Source organism: Coregonus clupeaformis, chromosome 25 (genome assembly GCF_020615455.1).
Source record: "Coregonus clupeaformis isolate EN_2021a chromosome 25, ASM2061545v1, whole genome shotgun sequence".
NCBI classification, from domain to species: Eukaryota; Metazoa; Chordata; class Actinopteri; order Salmoniformes; family Salmonidae; genus Coregonus; species Coregonus clupeaformis.
The window spans coordinates 36319543-36338115 of NC_059216.1; the positions used below are offsets into that span (position 1 = coordinate 36319543).

At 42.7% G+C, this 18573-nt stretch overlaps 1 protein-coding gene across 1 annotated transcript in view; it reads left to right on the forward strand.

The window, feature by feature from the left end:
- The window catches only part of LOC121538933 (otoferlin-like), a 42859-nt gene that overhangs the window by 9299 nt on the left and 14987 nt on the right, over positions 1–18573 (forward strand). The window contains exons 12-31 of the mRNA XM_041847092.2: positions 1–187; positions 380–500; positions 736–836; positions 1088–1178; positions 4580–4696; positions 4890–5042; positions 5237–5426; positions 5761–5885; positions 6100–6234; positions 7451–7612; positions 8695–8814; positions 8999–9160; positions 9418–9580; positions 9714–9784; positions 9895–9927; positions 10081–10209; positions 10365–10440; positions 11378–11496; positions 11740–11877; positions 12145–12282. Coding sequence (XP_041703026.2) covers positions 1–187; positions 380–500; positions 736–836; positions 1088–1178; positions 4580–4696; positions 4890–5042; positions 5237–5426; positions 5761–5885; positions 6100–6234; positions 7451–7612; positions 8695–8814; positions 8999–9160; positions 9418–9580; positions 9714–9784; positions 9895–9927; positions 10081–10209; positions 10365–10440; positions 11378–11496; positions 11740–11877; positions 12145–12282 — 2531 coding nt within the window. The remainder of the gene's footprint in view (positions 188–379; positions 501–735; positions 837–1087; positions 1179–4579; positions 4697–4889; positions 5043–5236; positions 5427–5760; positions 5886–6099; positions 6235–7450; positions 7613–8694; positions 8815–8998; positions 9161–9417; positions 9581–9713; positions 9785–9894; positions 9928–10080; positions 10210–10364; positions 10441–11377; positions 11497–11739; positions 11878–12144; positions 12283–18573) is intronic.

Below are 18573 nucleotides of genomic sequence, written 5' to 3' on the forward strand. Positions count from 1 at the left end.
GTAACTATGGAAGCGAAATTGACGGTGTGACCAAACCCAAGTCGAGTAGCGGGAAGAAGGGTGGGGGAGACGGAGATGAAGAGGAGTCAGAGCTGATCCAAGGCTCCAGTGATGAAGAGGAGGGAGATGATAATGACCTGGTCTCAGTGTCCTCCACCCCGCCCATGAAACCGGTCATCACCGACAGGTCAGATCCCATCACACACATAAGCAGAATACTACAGCGGGGAAAGCTGGTTGAAATTACGTTAGTTCTGCTAGTTGTTGTAACAATCACTTCAGCTAGTTTTCCTGCTGGGATTGTCGTTCACTATAACCGGATCATAGGTCTCACTAGGTCAGGTTTCAGTGTCTCTCTTTATTAATTTCAAACCTTCAGAAACTATTTCCACCTGCCTTACTTTGAGAGGAAGCCATGTATTTACATCAAGAGCTGGTGGCAGGACCAGAGAAGAAGACTGTACAATGCCAACATCATGGACAACATCGCAGATAAACTGGTGAGTCAGTCAATCACCTTAATACCCATAAAAATGTGTAAAAACAACATAATTACAACATAATTTTCTAGTGATGGGGGAAAGATCAATACAGTTACATATCGGCACCTAAGTATCGTGATAATATTGTATTGTGAGGTCCCTGGCAATTACCAGCCCTATTATTTTCACAATCAACAACATTATTAAAGCATACTCGTAATGTTCTAACATGTCTATGACACTGTGTCAACAGGAGGAGGGTCTGAACGATGTTCAGGAGGTCATTAAGACGGAGAAGGCCTATCCTGAACGCAGACTGAGAGGGGTCCTGGAGGATCTCGGCAACGGATGCAGGTCTCTACTTACCCTTTCTACAATTACTTACACAATTATGGCACCCTGTTCCCTCTATTACTTACTTCCCTATATTACTTACTTCCCTATATTACTTACTTCCCTATATTACTTACTTCCCTCTATTACTTACTTCCCTATATTACTTACTTCCCTATATTACTTACTTCCCCATATTACTTACTTACACAATTATGGCACCCTATTCCATTTGGGATGCAGAATTGGCTAACATTTAATTATTTCTTCAGTCAGTTTCTGACTCTGGCTAACAAAGACCAGAATCAGACTGGGAGGACCAAGCTGGACAAGGAGAGACTCAAGTCCTGCATGAGGGAACTGGTACGGCACACCTGATCCAAAGATTATTGTGATATTTTTATATATTATGTTGGTAACACCACAGAATTACATATATACGATCTTTGTGGGTAACACTTTATTTAAAGCCTACAGGTATAATACGGTTAGAATGCATTGTAAGACTTGTTTGTATGGCCCTCCTACTACATTTTACATATTTTGCAGTCGCTCTAATCCAGAGTGATTTACAGTAGTGAGTGCATACATTTTCATATTTGTTTGTACTGGCCCCCCTTGGGAATCAAACCCACAACCCTGCCGTTGCAAGTGCCATGCTCTACCAACTGAGCCATACGGGACGAGTGGGTAATCTGCCTCTACCATCAGTCCTATTAGCCAACGTACAATCATTGGATAATAAAATGGACAAGCTACGATCAAGACTATCCTACCAACGGGACATTAAAAACTGTAATATCTTATGTTTCACCGAGTCTTGGCTGAACGACGACATGGATAACATACAGCTGGCGGGGTTTTCGGTGCATCGGCAAGATAGAACAGCTGCCTCCGGTAAGACAAGGGGTGGCGGTCTGTGTATATTTGTAAATAACAGCTGGTGCACAAAATCTAATATTAAGGAAGTCTCAAAGGTTTTGCTCGCCTGAGGTAGAATATCTCATGATAAGCTGTAGACCACACTATTTACCAAGAGAGTTTTCATCTATATTTTTCGTAGCTGTCTATTTACCACCACAAACCGATGCTGGCACTAAGACCACACTCAACGAGCTGTATAAGGCCATAAGCAAAAAAGAAAATGCTCATCCAGAGGCGGCGCTCCTAGTGGCCGGGGACTTTAATGCAGGGAAACTTAAATCCGTTTTACCTCATTTCTACCAGCATGTTAAATGTGCAACCAGAGGAAAAAAACTCTAGACCACCTTTACTCCACACACAGAGACGCGTACAAAGCTCTCCCTCGCCCTCCATTTGGCAAATCTGACCATAATTCTATCCTCCCGATTCCTGCTTACAAGCAAAAACTAAAGCAGGAAGTACCAGTGACTCGCTCAATACAGAAGTGGTCAGATGACGCAGATGCTAAACTACAGGACTGTTTTGCTAGCACAGACTGGAATATGTTCCGGGATTCTTCCGATGGCATTGAGGAGTACACCACATCAGTCACTGGCTTCATCAATAAGTGCATCGATGACGTCATCCCCACAATGACCGTACGTACATACCCCAACCAGAAGCCTTGGATTACAGGCAACATCTGCACTGAGCTAAAGGGTAGAGCTGCCGTTTTCAAGGAGTGGGACTCTAACCCGAACGCATATAAGAAATCCCGCTATGCCCTCCGACGAACCATCAAACAGGCAAAGCGTCAATACAGGACTAATATTGACACGTACTACACCGGCTCTGACGATCGTCGGATGTGTCAGGGCTTGCAAACTATTACGGACTACAAAGGGAAGCACAGCCGCGAGCTGCCCAGTGACACAAGCCTACCGGACGAGCTAAAGGACTTCTATGCTCGCTTTGAGGCAAGCAACACTGAAGCATGCATAAGAGCATCAGCTGTTACGGACGACTTTGTGATCACGCTCTCCGTAGCCGATGTGAGTAAGACCTTTAAGCAGGTCAACATTCACAAGGCCGCAGGGCCAGACGGATTACCAGGACGTGTACTCTGAGCATGCGCTGACCAACTGGCAAGTGTCTTCACAGATATTTTCAACCTTGACCCTGGCTGAGTCTGTAATACCAACATGTTTCAAGCAGACCACCATAGTCCCTGTGCCCAAGAACACTAAGGTAGCCTGCCTAAATGACTACCGACCCGTAGCACTCACGTCTGTAGCCATGAAGTGCTTTGAAAGGCTGGTCATGGCTCACATCAACACCATTATCCCAGAAACTCTAGACCCACTCCAATTTGCATACTGCCGCAACAGATCCACAGTTGATGCAATCTCTATTGCACTTCACACTGCCCTTTCCCACCTGGACAAAAGGAACACCTACGTGAGAATGCTATTCATTGACTACAGCTCAGCGTTCAACACCATAGTGCCCTCAAAGCTCATCACTAAGCTAAGGACCCTGGGACTAAACACCTCCCTCTGCAACTGGATCCTGGACTTCCTGACAGGCCGCCCCCAGGTGGTAAGGGTAGGTAACAACACATCTGCCATGCTGATCCTCAACACTGTGGCCCCTCAGGGGTGCGTGCTCAGTCGCCTCCTGTACTCCCTGTTCACCCATGACTGCATGGCCAAGCACGACTCCAACACCATCATTAAGTTTACCGATGACACAACAGTGGTAGGCCTGATCACTGACAACGATGAGACAGCCTATAGGGAGGAGGTAAGAGACCTGGCCGTGTGGTGCCAGGACGACAACCACTCCCGCAATGTGATGAAGACAAAGGAGATGATTGTGGACTACAGGAAAAGGAGGACCGAGCATGCCCACATTCTCATCGACGGGGCTGTAGTAGAGCAGGTTGAGAGCTTCAAGTACCTTGGTGTCCACATCACCAACAAATTATCATTGTCCAAACACACCAAGACAGTCGTGAAGAGGGCACGACAAAGCATATTCCCCCTCAGGAGACTGAAAAGATTTGGCATGGGTCCTCAGATCCTCAAAAGGTTCTACAGCTACACCATCGAGAGCATCCTGACTGGTTGCATCACCGCCTGGTATGGCAACTGCTCGGCCTCTGACCGCAAAGCACTACAGAGGGTAGTGCGTACGGCCCATTACATCACTGGGGCCAAGCTTCCTGCCATCCAGGACCTTTATACCAGGCGGTGTCAGAGGAAGACTCCAGCCACCCTAGTCATAGACTGTTCTCTCTGCTCCGCACAGCAAGCGTTACCAGAGCGCCAAGTCTAGATCCAAAATGCTTCTTAACAGCTTCTACCCCCAAGCCATAAGACTCCTGAACAGCTAATCAAACGGCTACCCGGACTATTTGCATTGTCCAGGAATAGATGATATGATCCCCCCCCCCCCCCCCCACCCCCTCTTTTACACTGCTGCTACTCTCTGTTTATTATCTATGCATAGTCACTTGACCTCTACCTACATGTATATATTACCTCAATTACCTCGACTAACCTGTGCCCCTGCACATTGACTCTGTACCGGTACCCCCTGTATATAGCCTCACTACTGTTATTTTATTGTTGCTCTTTAATTATTTGTTATTTTGTTATTTTCTTCTTTTTTTACTTCACTTATTTTTCTCAAAACGGCATTGTTGGTTAAGAGCTTGTAAGTAAGCATTTCACTGTAAGGTCTACACATGTTGTATTCGGCGCATGTGAAAATTAAAATTTGATTTTATTTATATCTTATTGATTCATCTTGTGTTTGTGTGCTAAAAATGATGATTGTCTCATTGTGTGTGCTTGTAGGAGAGCATAGGTCAGCAGGCTAAGACCATTAGGATGCAGGTGAAGAAGAATACAGTGAGGGATAAGGTCAAGCTGGTTCAGAACTTCCTCCAGAAGCTCAGGTTCCTAGCTGACGAGGTAAGTCAGTAAGGGGTGCATATACTGTACATACATAATTGTTAATACATCTAAAACTATTGATACCATTCTAGAAGTCTTTGTTCGTCTTTCTTTTATTTTATCGTATATGTATATATGTTTGAACTACACATTTTCCAATAAATATTTTTTAGATTGATTGGTTGTTTGATTCCTCTATGTGTAATTGCAGCCGCAGCACAGTATCCCTGACATCTACATCTGGATGATGAGTAACAACAAGCGTATTGCCTACGCCCGTGTCCCCTCCAAAGACATCCTGTACTCTGGGGTGGAGGAGGAGACTGGGAAGGACTGTGGCAAAGTCAAAACCATCTTCTTCAAGGTCTGTGCATAGTTACTCGACATCCAAAACCAAACCTATGCATACTTCCTCTTCCATTGTGGGCTCATTGATTTTGCTTGAAATCCAAAGATTGTATTATTTACAGCCATCCCTTTTTCAGTTTTCACTAGTTCTGAATCACTACTGATGTGTCCATCTGATTTTTCACTCATGTATTTGCCTCATCATCCCAGCTGCCTGGTAAGAAGGGCTTTGGGGCAGCTGGCTGGACAGTGCAGGCTAAGACAGAGATCTACCTGTGGCTGGGTCTGAACCGTCAGAGGAAGGACTTCCTGTCTGGGCTGCCCAATGGCTTTGAGGAGAACAAGATGCTGAAAGGACCTGGCTCGCAGTCTGCTCCCCCCATCAGCCTCACATACATGAGTAAGGGAGACCGATGGCGTCCGATGAGCCACATAGATCACTACGCATAAGGGAAACTAGGGAATCTCATGGATAAGTGCTTACATTATCTGTGGTCTAGATGAGTAAGGGAGATGATAATGTCCCATGCATGTGTACATATCTCCATAGAAATAGAAAGATTTGAATAGACAAATCCCTCGGACTTACCCCGGTGCCCTCAGACCATCAGGGAGCTTTGAACTTGAATCGGAATGTATTTTCTTTTAAAATATTGCACATATTGTATCACTATGAATAAGGGAAACTAGAGGATCTCATTGATAAATGCTTGTGGATCTTCCCCCCTCCACAGTGAAGCAGATCTTCCAGCTGAGGGTCCATATGTACCAGGCTCGCAGCCTGTTTGCAGCAGACAGCAGCGGCCTCTCAGACCCCTTCGCCAGGGTCTTCTTCTCCACACACAGCCAGGTCACAGAGGTAGGACAACTAGATTTGATTGTTTGTTTGTTCGTTCATTCATTACAAAATACAGTGATTCCACGAATATAACTATCATCTTTGAACAGCGGTGAAGTTTGGTCCAGTAATTAAATAGTCCATATAAGAATTACGTGGTACAGAATGGTGAATGGGAGTAACAAGATGGTGAGTGAATTAATGAATCAATGAATGAATATAACTCTCTGCCCAGGTGCTGAATGAGACACTGTGCCCCACCTGGGACCAGCTGATGGTGTTTGACAACATAGAACTGTTTGGAGAGGTCGGAGAACTGAGGGACGACCCTCCCATCATCGTCATAGAAATCTATGACCAGGACACGGTGGTAAGCATAATGCCTGGTTAGAACTCATGAACAGATCTATCATAACAGATTCTATCTGAATTTCAATTGATCATCTGACAATGCATACAGTCATTTAGATTTCCAGACCACTATTTCCTTGCTGCTCAAGTCCTCTAAGTAACATAAATGACATGTCATTCAAATACGAATTAGGCTCTGCATTTGAAAGAGATACTGCAGTATGTATTTTGTTGGCATCATTATAAAAGAATGTGACACCTTATATGTTTATCAGATTTTACAGAATTGTTATGAATCATATTTGAAAGAATGTATATGTTGACTCAACTGATGATCATATCATCTATTCCTGAACACCATTGTTTTGGATGACCTTTACTCGGGATAAGTAGAGTGTGAACTGAATTCTGATTGAAGGTTTGAAATAGAATTATGCCCCAAGGCAGGGCTCTCCAACCCACTTCCTGGAGAGCTACCCTCCTGAAGTTTTTTGCTCCAACCCCAGTTGTAACGAACCTGATTCAGCCATATGGATTCAGTTTATCAACCAGCTAATTATTACAATCAGGTGTGCTAGATTAAGGTTGGAGCGAAAACCTACAGGACGCTAGCTCTCCGGGAACAGGGTTGGAGAGCCTTGCCCAAGTCATGCAAGAGGTATAAGATTTAGCTGAAAATACAAATTCACTGGACATCAGCCTTATCCCTCTTGCATTCCTTCAATGAAAGCTTGTTGCTTATGTGGTACAGTGGTTATGTTTGGGTGTCTTGTCATTGTTTTCTAGCCTGGTCCCAGATCTGTTTGTGCATATAGATAACTCCTATGGTCGAGCTGTCAAAGCATTACAAACAGATCTGGAACCAGGCTAGTTGTTCATTGTTCTGTTGTGTTTTCTTGAGCTTTGAAGCATGTGCATTGTCAAGCCATGCTTCTGTGTTAGGTAAAGCTAATGCCATACTTAACATATTGATGAATGACGTGCCATGAAGACCCTTTATTGTATTTCTTATGATATAGTTTTTTAAATATCACATATTTCTCTTCAAACGCTTGTAATGTAAACTCCGGCCAATTTCCTCGGATTGTAGATGGTACATTATTCCAAAGAGACCATTCTTTCAAATATTTAAACCTTAATATTTGTGGATGTGGTGTGGACTTTGATTTACCACAGAAGGTTCAGGGTTATATTTTGATTGTCTCCCATGTCTTCCTGTTATGATGTGACTCCAGGGCAAAGCAGAGTTCATGGGCAGGACCTTCGCCAAGCCCATAACCAAGATGGCTGATGAACACTACGGACCTCCGCGTTTCCCTCCCCAACTAGAGTACTACCAGATCTATAGGGGGAACTGCACTGCTGGAGAGATGCTGGCGGCCTTCGAACTGTTGCAGGTGAGCCTGGCAATAGATCAACTTTCCACATTATTTGTCCCAGAGTAGAGGGAAATTGGTTGGTAGAAGTTGAAAGTTGACTTTCATGTTGACTTTCAAGTTGCCTTTCAAAGTTGATGTATTCCGAGATTTCCTAGGTTATAGGTCCAATGCAGCCATTATTAAGTACCTTACTGTGATTGTTTTAAATTAAAATGGTCAAAAAGAAACAAAAATAGCTTCTTAGCAAAGGGCAATTTCTCAAGCAAGAATATTGCTAGGACTGTCTGGGAGTGGTCTGAGTGAACCGACCAACTTCACATAGAAATGTGTGTTATAGACCTGTTATTATAATTGAAAACAAGTCTAAAAAACTGTAGATCTGTTCTATGTGCGCTATTTCAATGCTTCCCATTCTTAAGTTTTGTTTTTGCGTCTTTTACTTTAGGTTTTGTACACCATCTTCAAACAGCTGAAAATACAATATTTTATGGAAAATATATTTTACAGCGGTTTAGATGGTACAATCATTCTCTACACTATACTTGCTTGTTTTGTCACATATACTGAAATTAAGCAAACTATTCAAATTTTTTCAACCGGGAAATGGCGGAGCGATTTCTGCATAGTGCATATTTAACTAATTTAACACATGGTGATATCAGAATGGAATGCCAAAACTACATCCCACCAAAACAGGCAGAAATTTCAGGCGGTCTTTTCAAACAGCTCTTTATTATCATAATTTCACAATATTATTCCAACTTCATAGTGTGGAAATATATGCAAAACACAGGAAAATCACACACTTTAAAATCCACTGGGCCTTTAATAACAGTCAAACAAAACATAATATCTGCCAGTCGTGTGATTATAAATGCTTTGATTAGACCCAAATTGATCAGTAATGTTGATGTCAGTAATGTCCTGTATGGCTCAGTTGGTCAAGTATGGCACTTGCAATGCTAGGATTGTGGGTTTGATTCCTGGGGCCACCCAGAAATATTATGTATGCACGCATGACTGTAAGTCGCTTTGGATAAAAGCCTCTGCTAAATGGCATATATAATATTATTATTATATTATGTCTGTTCATGTTTCAGATTGGTCCTCATGGTAAAGCTGACCTGCCGCCCATCGATGGTCCTACAGACATGGACCGTGGTCCCATCCTACCTGTCCCTCTGGGCATCAGACCAATCCTCAGCAAGTACAGGATCGAGGTGGGAATTAAACTCCTCTTGGCCTTGAAATACAGGCAGTGTATTTGTAAATATTGCACTGTAAATGTTGATGTAACATATGAAACGCTTATGTACTGCTTATGAATGTAGTATGTATGGGTTATAAATGTGTTATGAAGTCCTTATGTAGGTACCCTTTAAATAAAGTGATACTGAAATGTAGGTGCTGTTCTGGGGCCTGAGGGACCTGAAGAGAGTCAACCTAGCCACGGTGGACAGGCCTCGTGTGGACATAGAATGTGCCGGTAAAGGAGTCCAGTCTTCCCTCATCCAGAACTACAAGAAAAATCCCAACTTTGGCACCCTGGTCAAGATGTTTGAGGTGGTAAGTTCTCTTTAAAATCATTCCCATCGTTCACCTGGTTATCTCACCTAATAACAACCAAAATATAACGACTTTCCCACGACATTGTGATGTCATCATGAAAACGAAATCTTTACCTTATTGTAATAGAGGTCAGTTGGTTGTAATCTGGTTATATGACGTCTTCTTAACCAGACAACCATTTTACAACCAGGAAATGACACCATAATTGTGCCAAATGTGGCCCATTCATTTATTGTGAACTTGTTGTTCTCCAGGACCTGCCTGAGAACGAGCTACTCCACCCTCCCCTGAACATCAGAGTGGTGGACTGCAGAGCGTTCGGACGCTACACCCTGGTGGGGAACCATGCTGTCACCACCCTACGCAAGTTCATTTACCGGGCAGCAGACAAGCACGCCAACAACTGGAACACTCAAGGTACACACACATACATGCACACACACACATACACACACAAACACACACACACATACAAACAAACACACACACGCCTTGCTGTGCCCTTACACTTTGATTTGTACATACTAATGCAGTCTTTCTCCTCTCACAGAGGAGATCATTGTCAACTATGAGCCAGAGCCCACCATCAAGAAGATGGAGACCATGGTTAAGCTGGACTCTGTAAGATCTCACACCATTAAATTAATGTTAACCTTAATAATACACTTTAATAAAATATCCTAACTGAGTTGTAATATGATTGATATAATATGTTGTATGGTATTTTCCAGGGGTCTGATGCTGTGGTTAAAATTGAGGTAGGTGTTACGACGTTGATCTGGAAATGTTTCTGTTTCTCATTGTAGGAGCAATGTTAAAAGCATTTGTACGTGACAGTTTATTTGTAAAGGTTGTACAGTAGTTAACAGTAAAAGGGCTATTGCAACCTGTAAACTAAACTTGCATTGATATTTTAGGAGGACGAGAAGGGAGGGAAGAAGAAGAAGAGGAAGAAGGGAGGAGACGAGGTGGAGGAGGAGGAGTTTGATGAGAGCATGTTGGATTGGTGGTCCAAGTACTTTGCCTCGATCGAAACTCTGATGGAGGTGAGGCCATCTGTGAAAATGACATTTTGTTAACTTTTATACAATTAAACATTATAATCATCTAATGGCTACATTTTGATACTCAGAATTGAATTAAAAAAGTGATCCTGTGTATATGTATTTGATATTATTGGTTTGTGTGTCTTACTCTGTAGATTCTCAAAGCTCAGGAGGCAGCTATGGCGGATGCTGAGGAGAAAGAGGACCAGGATATTGCTGCTGAGGGCGGAGGTAACAAAAACAATCCTAAACTAATGTGGAAAACACAAGAGCAGCAAATGTATTACATCTAGGCCATATCTATACACATTTCATGCAAATATACATCGTATTATGTATCATCAATATGTCCTGTTTAGGTTGTTGATGTTTGTTAATTTGGTAGATATTGACAAGTAGATACTATGTCTTGTAGATGGTCCAGCATGATTAGATAGTCCAGCATAATCATGAATCTCTGCATATTGATCGAGACTTTAAAGTAGAATATAATTGTTGCAGTCAAAGGGAATGATCATGTTATCAGATTGTATGCTATGTCCACTTTCATATGCCTACTACACTGTCCTCTTCAAATCATGACAACCCATACCACTAACCCTTCACATAACCCCTGACATCTCTGTCATAGTTCATCACTGCATACATTTACACAAACATGAATCCATGATTTCCATCACTTCATATCTCATATCATGACCTCCTCCTGCTCTCAATTGCAGGTATATTACAATATGCCTGCCATGAAAGCACTTATACATTGTTATGTATAGCTTTGACATAACATCATACATAAAATATTTATAGAAAACTAACTGAAACAAATCTTTTGGAATCCCAAATGCACTTTTATGCAGAGATTGTGTGCATGATGGTGTATCTAGATATGCAAGTTTACTGATAAAGTTTATACTCATAAGCTAAGCTAGAGACCTATTCCTATTGGGGTAAATGTTGTCTTAGCTATTCTGTCTGTTGCACTGGCATTCACTGTATATACTGTTCATATTGTGTATACAGTGGCCAAAATACATTGGTTTGGCAACTTTCATGTGGAATTCATGTCTTGAGTGCCTTGCTGTGCACCACCTCTCCTCTCCATCCTCCATCCCTCCACCCTCAACCCTCACCCTCATCCCTTCACCCCTCACTCCTAACCTATTCTCAGAGATCAAACCTGATGACTCTCTTGTCAAAGGAAAGAGAGGCAAGGGAAAGAAGGACAAGAAGAGGGCTGGGCCTGGAGACATGCCAGAGAAGAAAAAGCACAAAATTGATGAGCTACAGGTATGTGGCTACTCAACAGTGAGCCCCAGCGAGCAAAACTGGTTGAAATTATGTCATTACAACCAGAATTGTAATTTCAAACACTTTAGCCCAGTTTTACCCACTGGAACCTGTCTCTAAGTTTAAGAAAGTCTGGACAGTGGGTCAAGTGCTATATACTTTTTTTTTTTTTATATGTTGAAATATGTTTTTTAGAAATTATGTTTTTAATGTATAGAGTACTTTTTCGTATTTCCTCATTAGATGTACCCCAAGGAGCTGGAGAATGAGTTTGATAACTTTGAAGACTGGCTTCACACCTTCAACCTGTTCAGAGGGAAGGCTGGAGACGACGACGACCAGAACATGGCGGATGAAGACAGGATTATTGGCAAATTCAAAGTAAAACCCCTTTCACACAGAGGGTGTTCCCTTCTTTGTAGCTTATTTTTTGTCGGCGATGGAAGAGAGATGGAATTATCCTGGTCCCAGATCTTCTTGTGCTGTACATAGACTGTATAATATAGTATAGCCAAATCCTATAGTTCTTGTTCAACGATGATGTCTATACAGCATAAACATATCTGGGACCAGGCTAGGTAGGAACTGGATAGGGTACATTATTGTGTTAAATATCACCACAATTGTGCATGTCTGTTTGTATTTCAGGGTTCTCTGTGCATGTACAAAGTGCCGGTATCAGATGAGATGCAGAGGGAGATGGGCTTTGACTCCAACATGGGCATGTTCCAGAACATTCCAACTAATGACCCAATCAACGTCCTAGTCCGGGTCTATATCATCAGGGTAGGTACACTACTCTCTATTGTGTGCCTACAATAGTACTTACAGTATATGTCAGAGTCTATGTCATCAGGGTAGGTACACAACACTACACTCAGGTGAAAGTACAGTGCCTATAGAAAGTCTACACCCCCTTGGATTTCTTCACATTTTATTGTGTTACAAAGTGGGATTAAAATGGATTTAATTGTTTCTTTCTTTCATTTTTTCACAACGATCTACACGAAATACTCTGTAATGTCAAAGTGGAAGAACATTTATAAAACAAATTTAAGATTAATGAAAAATAAAACACTAGTATACCTTGATTAGATAAGTATTCACCCAATACATGTTAGTTAATGCATGTTTGAAATGCCTTTGTCGGCGATCACAGCTGTGAGTCTTCTTGGGTAAGTCTCATAAGAGCTTTGCACACCTTTATTGTGTGCATCCATTATTCTTTTCACAATTCTTCAAGCTCTGTCAATATGTTGGGGATCATGGCTAGACAGCAATTTTCAAGTCTTGCTATTGATTTTCAAGCAGATTTAAGTCAGAACTGTAACTTGGCCACTCAGGAACATTCACTGTCTTCTTGGTAAGTAACTCCAGTGTAGATTTTGCCTTGTGTTGTAGGTTAATGTCCTGCTGAAAGGTGAATTCCTCTTACAGTGTCTGGTGTAAAGCAGACTGAAGCAGGTTTTCCTCTAGGATTTTGCCTGTGCTTACAGTAGCTCCATCCTGTGTCTTTTCATCCTGAAAAACTCCCCATTCTTTGCCGATGTCAAGCATACCCATACCGTGATGCAGCCACCACCATGCTGGAAAATAAGGAGGCAGTTACTCAGTGATGTGTTGTGTTGGATTTGCCCCAAACATAAGGCTTTGCATTTAGGCCAAAAAGTGTATTCCTGTGCCGTGTTTTTTACAGTATTACTTCAGTGCCTTGTTGCATACATATGACGTTTTGGAATATTTTTTATTCTCTATATTTGTATTTTTCTTTTCACTCTGTCATTTAGGTCATTATTGTGGAGTCACCACAATGTTGTTGATCCATCCTTCGTTTTCTCCCAGGAAGTCTCAAGGTTCTGCTCGCCTGAGTTAGAATATCTCATGATAAGCTGTAGACCATACTATTTACCAAGAGAGTTTTCATCTGTATTTTTCGTAGCTGTCTATTTACAAACACAAACCGATGCTGGCACTAAGACCGCACTCAACGAGGTGTATAGGGCAATAAGCAAACAAATGCTCATCCAGAGGCAGCCCTCCTAGTGGCCGGTGATTTTAATGCAGGAAAACTGAAATCCGTTTGACCTAATTTCTACCAGCATGTCACCTGTGCAATTAGGGGAAATAAACTCTAGATCAACTTTACTCCACACACAGAGACGCATACAAAGCTCTCCCCCGCCCATTTGGCAAACGGACCATAACTCTATCCTCCTGATTCCTGCTTACAAGCAAAAACTCTAACAGGAAGTACCAGTGACACACTCAATACAGAAGGGGTCAGATCAAGCGGATGCTAAGCTACAGAACTGTTTTGCTAGCACAGACTGGAATATGTTCCGGGATTCCTCCAATGGCATTGAGGAGTTTACCACATCAGTCACCGGCTTCATTAATAAGTGCATCGACGACGTTGTCCCCACAGTGACCATACGTACATATCCCAACCAGAAGCCATGGATTACAGGCAACATCCTCACTGAGCTAAAGGATAGAGCTGCCGCTTTCAAGGAGCAGGACACTAATCCGGACGCTTATAATCACGCTATGACCTCCGACGAACCATCAAACAGGCAAAGCGTCAATATAGGACTAAGATCGAATCCTACTACACCGGCTCTGACGCTCGTCAGATGTGGCAGGGCTTGCAAACTATCACGGATGACAAAGGGAAACCCAGCCGAGAGCTGCCCAGTGACGCGAGCCTACCAGACGAGCTAAATGCCTTCTATGCTCACTTCGAGGCAAGCAACACTGAACCATACGTGAGAGTACCAGCTGTTCCAGAATGACCGTATGATCATGTCCTCCGTAGCCAATGTGAGTAAGACCTTTAAACAGGTTAACGTTCACAAGGCCGCAGGGCCAGACGGATTAACAGGACGCGTACTCAAAGCAACAGATCCACAGATGACGCAATCTCTATTGCACTCCACACTGCCCTTTCCCACCTGGACAAAAGGAACACCTATGTGAGAATGCTGTTCAATGACTACAGCTCAGTATTCAACACCATCGTGCCCTCCAAGCACATCACTAAGCTAAGGACCCTGGGACTGAACACCTCCCTCTGCAACTGGATCCTGGTCTTCCTGACGGGCCGCCCTCAGGTGGTGGGGTTAGGCAACAACACATCTGCCACACTGACCATCAATACAGGGGCCCTTCAGGCGTGCATGCTCAGTCCCCTCCTGTACCCCCTGTTCCCCCGCACACATCATTAAGTTTGCCCGACGACATGATGGTGGTAGGCCTGATCACAACCTCTCCCTCAACATGTGCCAGAAAAGAAGCTTATCGTGGACTACAGCAAACGGAGGGCCGAACATGCCCCCATTCACATTGACGGGGCTGTAGTGGAGCAGGTCAAGAGCCTCAAGTTCCTCGGTGTCCAAATCACCAAGGACCTATCATGGTCCAAACACACCAATACAGTCGTGAATAGGACACGACAATGCCTCTTCCCCCTCAGGAGGCTGAAAAGATTAGGCATGGGTCCTCAGATCCTTCATAAGTTCTACAGCTGCTCCATTGAGAGCATCTTCACTGGCTGCATCACCGCTTGATATGGCAACTGCTCGGCATCCGACCGCAAGGCGCTGCAGAGGGTAGTGTGTACGGCCCAATAGATCACTGGGGCTGAACTCCCTGCCATCTAGGACCTCTATACCAGGCAGTGTCAGAGGAAGACCCTAAATATTGTCAGACTCCAGCCACCCTAGTCATAGACTGTTCTCTCTGCTACCGCACGGCAAGCGGTACCGGAGCGCCAAGTCTAGGTCCAAAAGGCTTCTTAACAGCTTCTATCCCCAAGCCATAAGACTCCTGAACAGCTAATCATGGCTACCCAGACTATTTGCATTGTCCTTCTTAATGCGTTTGAGCCAATCAGTTGTGTTGTGACAAGGTACGGGGGTATTATGACGTTACTTTCATTAATAGGGCGACTGTTATTTATCGAATCAACTAACTATGTTTAATTGTCACTCAATTAAATTAATAATGTAACAATTAACTCATTAGGAATATAGGGCACCACGGAATAAGTTGTTTAACGAGTTACCATCTCCCGAATTAAACTCTTAGAAGATCTATGTTATATATCGATAACAGTCACTTATTAAATAATTACCTCTTATCAGTCTCATTCTGAACGTCGCATAATCCTTGAACCTGCAAGAACCCTAACCTTATTGATGAATCAGCGATGCACAAATTGGCATAATTATTTATTTACTAACTAACTAAATAATAACACAGAATACAAACACACACACACATAGGTTATTGATTACTAATGTAATACAATGGAAACAGGTCCCTAGTGGACTGGACTAACAATAGCATGAATGCTTGGTTAGAAGGAGGGGTCAGAGTGGAAGGGAGCGACAGAGATTCAAACTTTCGTTGTTACTTTGGAAACTACGCTCACGGAAATACAAATGCTTAGAACCCTAATAACCGCTCATTCGGATTGGAAATGCAACATGTATTTACGTGTAGCTGTCCTCGATAGTTGAGTTGATGATGTAGGACTGGGTTGCCCACCGGAGATCCCAATGTCCTTGGTAGAGTTTCTGGTCGTAGTGGTGGTTAGAATGGCTACTTCAGCGTACCCTGTAGTTTGTAGAGTTGATCTGTTAGAATAGATACTTCAGATGTACCAACGGTTGTCTGAGAGGGATTGTCCTTCCCAACTCTTGTCTTTAGTGAAAGTTCTCTAGACGACTATACATGCCAGCTGCAGACTGGTAATGCTACGGTCTAGTGAGTTTCTTCTTCTTTTGTAGAGATTGAGAGTTTCAGAGTTTCTCACCATTTCAAACGCACGGACTAACGTCTCACGTTTTCTGGTCTTTCTGGTCTCACCATTTTAAACCGTGTAGCTTCAGCTTCACGTTTCCTGGTCTGGTAGAAATTCAACCATTCGCAATATCCGGCTTATACCGTAGTCTGCTTGGTCTTTTCCTTTGGTAATGGAGTTGTAGTTTTAAACCATTTTGCCATAGTCAGCTCGCGCTGTACTTCGGCGGGTCTTATGTGAATTTCGTCACGAGGGGTTTTATACAAAAATAGAAAAGGGGGCGTTTCATCATGTTTGTGCTCATCTGGGCGTGGCCACTGACTGAGAACAACTCAATATGGAAAACAATCATCTCATCTAGAATGCTAAAATCACATTGTTATCTTCACAAAAGTATTATTATACTTAATCATTCGTTTTATACAACAATTAGATGCAAACCTCATAACTGGGAAGTGTACACCCCCAGAGATACAGTTATGTTGTTCCACCGTCTTTAATGACATCACAACATAGTAACGCATTTGACATGATTGTTCTTTAAGTCCCCACTGATCATTTCCCACATTCTTTGAAGTAGAAATATTCTTTCATTATCCACTTTGGGATGTTGGAATCTTGGCGGGAAGACTTCCTTTGTTCCACAGGGATATTCCCTCTCCCAATACTGCATGGCACGGAAGAGAAAGTTTCTGCAAGGAATTTACGACCGGTCATAAAACTGGCCCCCAGGAGAGGGGTTGTTCAAACCTTTGCCTAGCTTCTTTGATCCTCAGCCCATGAGGGCAATTCATGACAGGGGGTATACAGAAGCCCTATTTGGTAAAATACCAAGTCCATATTATGGCAAGAACAGCTCAAATATGCAAAGAGAAACAACAGTCCATCAATACTTTAAGACATGAAGGACAGTCAATATGGAACATTTCAAGAACTTTCTCATGAGGATCGCCACAGGAATGGAAGACCCAGAGTTACCTCTGCTGCAGAGGATAAGTTCATTAGAGTTACCAGCCTCAGAAATTGCAGTCCAAATAAATGCTTCACAGAGTTCAAGTAACAGACACATCTCAACATCAACTGTTCAGAGGAGGCTGTGTGAATCAGGCCTTCATGGTCGAATTGCTGCAAAGAAACCACTACTAAAGGACACCAATAAGAAGAAGAGACTTGCTTGGGCCAAGAAACACGAACAATGGACATTAGACCGGTGGAAATTTGTCCTTTGGTCTGGAGTCCAAATTTGAGATTTTTAGTTCCAACCACTGTGGCGTTGTGAGACGCGGTGTGGGTGAACGGATGATCTCCGCATGTGTATTTCCCACCGTAACGCATGGAGGAGGAGGTGTTATGGTGTGGGGGTACTTTGCTGGTGACACGGTCTGTGATTTATTTAGAATTCAAGACACACTTAACCAGCATGGCTACCACAGCATTCTACAGTGATACGCCATCCCATCTGGTTTGGGCTTAGTGGGACTATCATTTGTTTTTCAACAGGACAATGACCGAACAGGCTGTGTAAAGGTTATTTTACCAAGAAGGAGCGTGATGGAGTGCTGCATCAGATGACCTGGCCTCCACAATCCCCTGACCTCAACCCAATTGAGATGGTTTGGGATGAGTCGGACCGTAGAGTGAAGGAAAAACAGCCAACAAGTGCTCAGCATATGTGGGAACTCCTTCAAGACTGTTGGAAAAGCATTCCAGGTGAAGCTGGTTGAGAGAATGCCAAGAGTGTGCAAAGCTGTCATCAAGGCAAAGGGTGGCTATTTGAAGAATCTCAAATATAAAATATATTTTTGTTTAACACTTTTTTGGTTACTACATGATTCCATATGTGTTATTTCATAGTTTTGATGTCTTCACTATCATTCTACAATGAAATGAAAATAGTAAAAATAAAGAAAAACCCTTGAATGAGTAGGTGTGTCCAAACTTTTGACTGGTAGTGTACATATTACCTCAATTACCTCGACTAACCTGTGCCCCCGCACATTGACTCTGTACCGGTACACCTTGTATATAGCCTCCCTACTGTTCTTTTATTTTACTGCTGCTCTTTAATTATTTTTTATTTGCATTTTTTACTTATCTATTTTTTACTTAACACATATTTTTCTTAAAACTGCATTGTTGGTTAAGAGCTTGTAAGTAAGCATTTCACTGTAAGGTCTACAACTGTTGTATTCGGCGCATGTGGCAAATAATATTTGATTTGATTTGATTTTTTTAGACCCCTTGACTTTTTCCACATTGTGTTACGTTACAGC